At 41.7% G+C, this 9,291-nt stretch overlaps 1 protein-coding gene across 2 annotated transcripts in view; it reads left to right on the top strand.

The window, feature by feature from the left end:
• The window catches only part of PTPN1 (protein tyrosine phosphatase, non-receptor type 1), a 69,212-nt gene that overhangs the window by 68 nt on the left and 59,853 nt on the right, over window positions 1–9,291 (top strand). For both annotated transcript variants that reach the window (XM_019510249.1, XM_019510250.1), the window contains exon 1: window positions 1–98. This exon is cut by the window's left edge and continues 68 nt beyond it. In XM_019510249.1, coding sequence (XP_019365794.1) covers window positions 36–98 — 63 coding nt within the window. In that variant the 5' untranslated portion in view covers window positions 1–35. The remainder of the gene's footprint in view (window positions 99–9,291) is intronic.

The following is a 9,291-nucleotide window of genomic DNA, read 5'->3' as shown; positions in this document are numbered from 1 at the left end:
CGGCCGGCAGGGGCCGGGCGCGGGGCGCGCCGAGCATGGAGGTGGAGAAGGAGTTCCGCCGCCTGGACCAGGCTGCCAGCTGGCTCGCCATCTACCAGGTGCGCCGCCGGCCTCGGCTCTCGGGCATCCCATCCCTGGCGGGCCCCTCCCCGCCCCGGTAGCCGCAGGGGGAGACCGAGGCCTGATGCCTGCCCTGGGTGGCTGGGTGTATTCGCGGCTGTGGCTGTGCCAGCCTCTGGCGGCCTCCCCGGGCTGACCCCCCAGCAGGCTGGGCATCCCTCGGCCCCTTGCCCGTGAGCGGTGGGGTTTGCTGCTTGGTGATGATGGGGGGGAGGGGTGTTGCTGGCTGATCTCTTCCTCAGACTCCTTGTTCTCCCTTCTGAAGTGATGTCTTGTGAGTCCTTTTCTAATGGGTGTCGACAGCCCCGTGTGATGCAGGGAGATTAATGCGTGGAGCTGGTCTTTGTTGCCCGTTTGCGCTGAATGAGTCCTGCTTTGGGTTGTAGGCGGTAGCCATGTTGGTCCAAGGCAGTGTCCAGGGCACCACGGCACAAAAGCACACCCTCAGAAATGAACGGGTGTGTCGCGGTGGTAGTGAGGTCTACAGTAGGTGTGTGGATGGGGAATGCCTTAACAGGTGTGCCGCAGAAAATTTTTATTCATATAAGTGCACCTTGGGCTGGGAAAGGCTGGGAAACGCTGGTCTAAGGGCATGGGCTGAGAAGGTTCTTCGGGTAAATCTGATCTCTTTTATTAGACCAACTCAAATAGTTGGAGAAATTCTCTGTGCAAGCTTTTGGGTACAAATACTGAGCCTGAGGCAGCGTCTGCAGTTGGTGCGTGCTTTGGCCCTGGGGGTTTTGGGAAGCCGAGTTCCACACAAGCGGCACGGTCGGATTTCTGCTTCGGAGCCACCGTACGCAATGAGTGGGGAAATCTGTAACGACTGTCTTGAGCTGCTTGAGGAAAGCAGTTTGCTTCACAAATGTAGAAACTTAATAACGACGGCATGTTTCTGGATTTCCTTTTCAGAAGGTGCGCTCCTAGTCCGAGTGTTCATTAGTTGCAAACTTGCTATCGGTCGAAAGTCACATGCATCTGAAGTTAGGATTTTGCTAATCGGTTCTTGGTATGTTGCAGGCCCAGTGCTCAGGAAATGATTTTGAATAATGTATCGCTGTAAAGAAGCTGGTGTAATGTGAAGGTTGTAAATCTTGCCAGCAGAGGCACAGAAATTCAGTCATGCCTAATGTTGCAGTCTTGACTTGCATCATCAAACTGAAGTTCTTGCAGCACATAAATTGCATAAGATCTTTGCCTGTTGGAAGACCTCTGCTGCATTTTGGGGCGGTTACTTGGGTTGGGTAGTATGAGCAATCCTGTAAAAAAATCTTGTCCATAGATTTTGTTTGTTTGTTTCGGGGTTTTGGGGGGGGTTTCTTTGCATTTTTATTGCTCTCTTCTAGCTGGTAGCACAAACTCAGTGTGTGTTAGTAGTTCATCCCTGATTGCCAGTTGGCCTCTGTGAAATGAATTGGTGGTAAATTATTTTCCAATACAGGTGTTCTTTTAAAATGCTAATTGGCACCTTTGCTGGCAGTCTTGAGGAGCTGAAGGCTTGTTTCTTGTGGAATTAAATTAGTCAGGCTTTGCCAAGTGATTCCTTCAGGTCAGATTAGGGGCATGTTGTCTGGGATGGGAATACTCATAATACCACTGTTGTCTGTGGGAAGGATACAGGTGACTGCTGTCACTTCTCACCAAGGATCCAGCAGTGCATTGAGTCCTTCAGCATCTGTTTCTTGTGCAGCGTACCTCAACTACATGCTACAGAAATCCTGTAGTTGTTTGGTTTTTGGTCTTCCTGGCTGGGTGAAGGCTGGATGTCCGTGCTCTGGCTCAATCATTGATCTCAATACTGTTGGCTGTGAAGTAGAGATGATGTGATTGCAAACCTTAATGCACTTGAAGGTGATGTTTGGGGAGGCCACTTCCATTCCCTTCTGGAAGATCTTAGAGTGCAGTACAGGTTTCTCTCACCTTATGCAGGTTCTGTATGTGCGAATTTGCTCTTAAGCGATGACCCTTTTTATACCAAAAAATTGTTATATGCAAAGTAAACTCACTCTTATCTCAGTGTGGTGGAAGCCTGCAGTCAGCTGCTGTGTGCGGTGCATTGTGGGAGTGACGTGCTCCAAAATATAGTCTGTGTGGATATGTGCTGCTTGCTCGTTGTCTGCAACATGTTTTTCTATAGCTGCCATCCCTGTGCTTGTGTGTACTGTCTGCTGTTGGTGAGTACTAAGATGGTCTTGTGAAAGTGGTAGAAATGGGTCTGGGGGTCAGTACAGTCGAGGTCTTGGAAGGTATCCCTATTTGTTACATTGTAAAGTTGGTTCTCTATGCAAATTCGAGTTATGCACTGTTTTCTGGGAACACATACAGCATAAAGCAAGGGAAACCTGTATTTGGCAATTGCTGAGTGCTTTCCTGTAGGAGTGTGTCTTGTCACCTCCACTTCATGTAAGAAAGTGTTTTCTGGACAGTTGGTGTAGAATGATGGGCTGCAGTATGTGGGCAATATCCAGATTTATGTCTTCATCCCATCTACTTGGGACAACATGGCTTGATGAATTGCTCAAAATATAGCATAGATTGCAGTTTGGGTGAGAGCTAGGCTACAAAGAGCTGAGGTAAGGCTTGTGTGTTGGGGATTCAATGGGAAGAATGCAAGATTTGTTTCAAGCCCTTTTGATTAAGGAATGTATTTATCAAGGAGTCTTTGGGGGGGGGGGGGGTTTGTTAAGTCTAATGTAGGATTCCTACTTGCTTCTAGATGGTGGCTATCAGTACCTGGACATGTTTTCCAATTTCAGTTGATTAGCACCTTATACTCCCCCTGCCCTCCTTTCAGATGGGGACCTGACTTTCTTGACTTGAATGTGTTAGGAATGCATCTTTTTTTCATGTAGTATTCTTCCTACCAGGACTGATGCATTATAGCAGTATGTGATTAGATATGTAGTTGTGCTGATCTGGAGGGACAACTTTGCATTTCCACTCATGGTTTTCACTTGACCTAGCAGATCTTTAGCCCTAGAATCTAGGAAATTGACATAAATGCTGGAGAGGTAATACTCAATGTCCAAGAATAGGATGTAGATCTTATTACTTCATGTCCTGAATAAAGCACCACAGCAATTTAACTAAATGAATTGCTTATTTTCTTAGCCAGATATATGATACCGGACTGCATTAACCATAGGGTAGGGACTCTGAATGTTACTGGTAGCTCGGAAGTGACTACAAGGAGATTTGTGGCCTTTGGGACTGTTTGACTGTGGTGTGACTTGGCAACATTAGTGTGTGTGTGTGTGGGATAGGGGGGTATGTGGGGCTTTTGGGGTGGGGGGGTTTGAGAAGGGGAAGTTAGGGAACTATATTTTGCTAGGAATACAAAACTGCAGTGGAGGAGACTTTGAGGAAAGAAGTATAGCATAAAGACCAGCCACAAAAGGGAGACTACTTCTTTCTGAAATGAAGTACATCATGTGTGTCCCTAGACATTTTGTCTGTCTTGAAGCCTGTAAGGAAAGGCACTGAACCGAGTATTTGCCATTAGAGCTGGTCGAAAATGAGATAAATGTTAGTGAAGCACTTGACAAGCCTGGCTTCCCAATAAACCCCTTAAAACCAAGTTTATTTTCCATAAAAGCTGGGGCATGAAATATTGAGAAGAATGCCAATAAGAACCCCTATCTGGTTCCAGCCTATGGCAGTGGAGAATACAGTGAATTTTAAACCAGATGTATTTATTTCTATTTTGACTTATTTATTTTTGAGTGTGCCTTGCACAACACATTCATGCTAGAGTCCTCTTTTAAAATGTTCCATTTCCCTAGCAAATTGAAACTAGGGGCAAGGTTAGGCAGCATATTTAAACATGAGCTTGGCAATATGATCCTGTTTCAAAACTATGCAATTTGGAAAATAAGTGGCTTAAGGGTGGGTGAGTGACACGTTCAGTACGTAAATATCTTTAAAAATATCAATAGGAATGGAAGGAATTCACTCTGTGAAGATGTTGTGACAAAGAGCAGTTGCCTGAAGCCAAGAAAAACAAAGTTTTAGGCTTGCTGTTGGGGAGGGAAGAGGGGGTAGACAGGGGGATCTTGGCCCCAAGAGCAAATGGATAGTGAATTATCAAAGTTGTCCAAGAATAGGAAAGACAAAACTTTTAATAGGAGTGCTGTAAGGAGTAGTTCTTCTTCAAAATGCATGTGAGTATACATATATTTTGAAAGGCTTTACTTGCTAAATTTATCAGGTGTGTCTAAAAGAATGCCTGGGTGTAAGCAGATTTATTATATAAGCAAGTTATAATTACAGTTTTAAAGAAAAGTAATGTGGCTAATCGTCCTCCAACTTTGTTTAAAACTAAAGCAAAGCAAGTCTTGTATTATACTTGACAAAGTGATATACTGCTTTCTTGGGTTAGTGTTGTTTTTGATAGAAATTTCTTTAGGGAAAGCTGGAACATGGATTTATACAAAATGAGGAAAAGTTCATAATGGAAAGCACTACAGACTTAATCCTTTTAAAAATGAGAATTTCTTGTTGGAAAAAATAGTTAATGTAAGCACAGCACTTATACCTATGCGATTCTGTTTCTCAGTCATGGTTTTCTAGTGACTGCTAGCTAAAAAGAAATTGATACTAGCATGGCCTTTCAAATATGGGTCTGGAAATCCTTGTACTGGAAACAGAATTACACTGCTACTCTGGTTGTGGAAAGACCTAACAAACAATATACTGTTCTAAAAGGAGAGAGTGGCTGCTGGGGAGTGCATGTCAGCTGAACGATTAACTGTTTCATCTGTCTGGTCCTGTACCAATATTAGTGGATTAGTGAATAACAGTAACTTCAAACCTGAATTTTGAAGTGGAGCTCTCTTTCATATGGTGTCAGATATCAACTTCCAAATCTAGTCTAGTATTATTGCTCAATGTGTGGATTCCATCTACCCGGTCTTGGCATTTGTAAAGGTTGCAGTCTTTGATTAAGTGCTGTGCTGCTCATTGGACACTGCAACAACTAAGTGGCGCTAAGCTCCTGGAACCTCATACCTGTATGTGAAGTCAGGAAACAGTGACACTGGTACATCCTGACCCACTGGAAGCTAACATATCATGTTCCTTTGAATGTCATATACCCTTTTTTTTTTTTTTTTAAAGCCAAATGTTTCTTTTGAAAATGACTTGGGTCTTAAATTTGTGTGAGGCGTTAGTAGGAAAATTTTATATGCACCATATAGATCACATTGCAAATAAGTTTAAAGAAAATAGTTAAATACAAGATGACTCAAGTCTTCTGACTGAGTTTTATTTACTAAGTAGGATAGCTTAACCAGTAAAATTAGTCTGTCCGTGTTCCTCTTCTAGAAACTGACATAATCATAGTTGGGTTTGGGTCTTGTTAACCTTAAGATCCCTCTGACTCAGGGGCAGGCAGTTATTTTGGGCAGAAGGCTGCTTACTGAGTTTTGGCAAGCCATCAAAGGCCCCATGACAGGCAACCCACAGCAGATTAATATGAATTTTCTAAATTTTTTTTTAGGGGCTCTGCAAGATGAATAGAATGGCCTGGCGGGCTGCATCTGGCCCTCGGGCTGCATTTTGCCCACCCCTGCTCTAACTCTATCCTGCTCTTGTTTTATGAACTTTAGGTGAATTTTAACTTCTATGTTTGACTGAGTTTGACAACTTATCTCTCTTTCCCCCAAAACCCAAACTGACTTCTACTCTCCAAACTGAACTGCCACATGTTGTGACAAGACAATGTTTGTAGCTTGCCCAAATCTCTGCCATCCTGCATTATTTGGAGCTTAGTGCTGTCTGTTGCTTGTAACAAGAGGATACACGTGGGCCATGTTGTCAGGTGTCCTGCCACATTTACCTGGAATCGGTTAAAAAGGGACAAACTTAATGGGCTGCATTCTCTGAACTAAACCCACACAAGGAGGGCTGTATTGCTTTGAGGCTGGTTATTGTAACTTCACCATTAAAACCTGTAAAATGCTTGGTCCGATAGACATATACTAATGTGGTTGTGTCATTGCATATTTAAGGTAAGGAACAGGAAGTTCTTACTAGTGTTAGGGTTTATAAGAAGCTGAAAGAGCTTGAACTTTGTACTACTATGGTATATAAGCACTTGGATTACTCTGTCATAACTAATATTAAAACAGTTGGACTTTGGCAGCCTCCTGATGCTTTGCAACGGGGGATCATGGCTTGAGCACAGCTTACTACAAATGCCTCTTTATGCCTGATTCTGTCAGTTCTTGCCACTTAAATATGCAGGTTTCTGCATGCCTTGACACTTCAGCTCATGCTGTGTTGATTCATTCTGGACTTAGAGTAATTAGCCCTAGCTTAGTGAGGGTCAGCATTTGTTTCCAAGTGAACTTTAGTTCTGGATTGACAACCAGTGTCAGTCTCTCTCTCTCTCTTTCTCCTCGGAGTAGGTACAGTAGAATTGGAAGTATTCCTAGTTTTTCCTATGCTGCCCAGCTGATGAACTTTCACCTTAATTTAAACTTAAGAAGGTGATACTGAGTGGGTGAATTGAGTTCTCAGTGATTTAGTATTCTCAGTACCAAGACAAAACCTTGCTTTGCATACATGGGCCACCCATCAGATGGTAATACATTTTTTATTGTCATTGGATGGGGGTAGACTGGAACCAGGATTGTGGGAGAGTTTGTTCCATTCTATCAAACCACTAAGCCTAAATTGTGCTCCTCTGTTACAAATGTCAGAGATGGCTGGGGCCTTAGTCTTCCATCCCAGGATACAGATTGGTGAACTAAATCTCAAAAAAGGAGAGAGCCTTTCTTTGCTGTAGGGGCACTGTTAGCTTGACATCCAGCTAGTGTGTGTCTAAGTGTATCTTAAGCAATTGCAGGAACCATAACTTCCCTTTAGCACCTTCACCAGTTTTGATAGCTGCACAGTCAGACTTCCATATTTTATTTATGCTTCCTTCTCTCCCTCTTTGTTGAAAGAGATTTGCAAATTTAAGAGAACTGACTACTTATAGATGATGCCCAGAGAATTGGCTACAGGCCAAGTGTTATCAAATGCAGAAAGGGATGCTGTCTTAATCCTTTCTAATAGAAATCCTAGATTGTAACATTGTTAACTTTTTTTTATAATAGGCTGATTAAGGTCCACAGCTTTTAGGCTACCTATCTGTTTGGCTTGTAGGTGACTAAACACTAAACTGAAATGTTTTTATGGCTTTGAGAACAGAGACTTTTATGAATCTTAAAACTCATCTGGATAGGGAATGAGTTTGATTTAGGACAAGATAACCTTGATCCATAAAAGGTGTTTTGTTTGGGGGCTCTTATGCTTAGAAACTGTAGCTGTTTTCTGGATCGGGAATATGTCAGTTCTGGTCTGTGCGTTGGTAGGTCCTACTTGGTGGAATACTAATAGAGACTTCAGATATCAGATTTCAACTGCTATTTAAATATGCAAGACTGCTATCCAGGTGACTCAATTCCTTTTTGATAGGATGGATTCAAGTATGAATCCAACCTGAATCGAATGTTTGCTATTAGAAGTAAAATACAAGTTTTGTACAAATACAAGTAAGAAACAAAAGCCAACAGTGGTGTGACAGTTGGCTTCTTCTGAAAAGGGTGCAGGGCTAAGAATTCGGAGAACTGTGTTCCTGTGCTTCCTCAGTTTCCCACTGTATGAAGTAGAAGTTGTTATACTTGGAAACTAAATATTTATGGTCGTAAGGTTTTGTCAAGCACTAATGTTAGCGTGGGAGGGAAAGAAGCAGCTGCTCAATGAGGGCAGGATCAAGACTTTACTAAAGACCTATGAGAAGTTTGTCTTGGTTTCAGTGGGAATAAGATCGTATCTTAAATTTGCCAAGAGACTAAATACTTGCTATTTATGAGAGCCAAAGAACATGCACACAGTATTGTTTTCCTCCTAGTAATATGTATGTATGTGACATGCCAGGAACCTATGGCATTAGGCCTAAACATTGCTGTTTGTTACTTAAGTCAAACTGAGCTGCTATAATGCTGGGGGGAGTGGGGAGTGTTTTACATCATTCAAGGTTTTTCTCCTGTGACCGTGGTTTCTTTCTTTAAAACTCAGTTTTCTTCTCAGAACAGAAGTCTGTTGTCTTGCAATGAGAGGAACACTCTTTCTGTACTGAGAGTGTATGAGAATATGAGCTGAGTAGGAGGCTCATTAATGCTGAGATTTGATTCATAAAAATCAAATTACTTTCAAAAGCAATTTTTAAAGAAGGCACAAAAACATTCATGATTATCAAGCAGTGATTATAATGTTTCTTAGTCTAATTGCAAACACTTTCTTAACACTGTTAATTTAAAAAAAAAAAATTTGGAAAACTAATTCTGAAGAAAAGCTTTATAGTAAACTGAGGCCTAGAAAGCAAATGTTTAGGATTGTTTGAGGGCCTTCTGGCATCTCTAATACTAGTTTGCTAATCAGTTTTCACTGTTTTATATTTATGTAAATAGAAGACTTATTTCCAAATAAAATCCTTAGCTATGAACTGCATGGGCTGTAATAATTCTCTTGAAGTACACTGTACCGTCATTCATCACTTACAGGAAAGCACTCTGAGTAATTACCCTCAATGGTAGCAGTTCTCTTTTTAAAAAAAAAATTTACCAAGATGAGAACAAATTAAGGAGTAGATTCTCTTTATTTATTTTTAATTTAAAAAACTACTTGCACTCCTATTTTCTGTCTCCTTGAATGGCTTGTTGTGCAGAAGCAAGTAGAGGATGAGTTTTATGCTTCACTTGAAGTTGCACGGACTGTTGATTTATGCTTGTGGTTTTGAAAAAAGGATGGTGGGGGGGGAGTACCCAAATCTTCCACTGCTGGGAAAGAAGGCAAAATAGTACCCCCTCTGCAGTCTTCCTGTAAGTGTAGAGGATGTGATGGTTTACTGAGAAGCCTTGCAGTAAGAAGACTGAAAAAATAGGCTTTCTACAAGGGCAGGCTCTTTAAATATTTGTTTTACTGAAACTAAATAATCTGAAAAATGCAGGTGGTCCAGTGTGCCTATCCAGTTCAGATTTCAAGGCAAGTGTAACAATTTTTCATACACCATGACAGACTTCAGCTAGTTAAAGCCGTTACCTCTTTCAACCACAGCATTTTACATTAACTGAGATTATTATTATTATTATTATTATTATTATTATTATTTTTTTTTTTTTTTTT

The sequence above is a fragment of the Gavialis gangeticus genome, unplaced genomic scaffold, assembly GCF_001723915.1.
Source record: "Gavialis gangeticus isolate Ggan-Ray unplaced genomic scaffold, GavGan_comp1, whole genome shotgun sequence".
NCBI lineage: Eukaryota > Metazoa > Chordata > Crocodylia > Gavialidae > Gavialis > Gavialis gangeticus.
The sequence above is the reverse complement of the archived record's forward strand: the minus strand, read 5'-3'. Positions and strand labels throughout refer to the sequence as shown.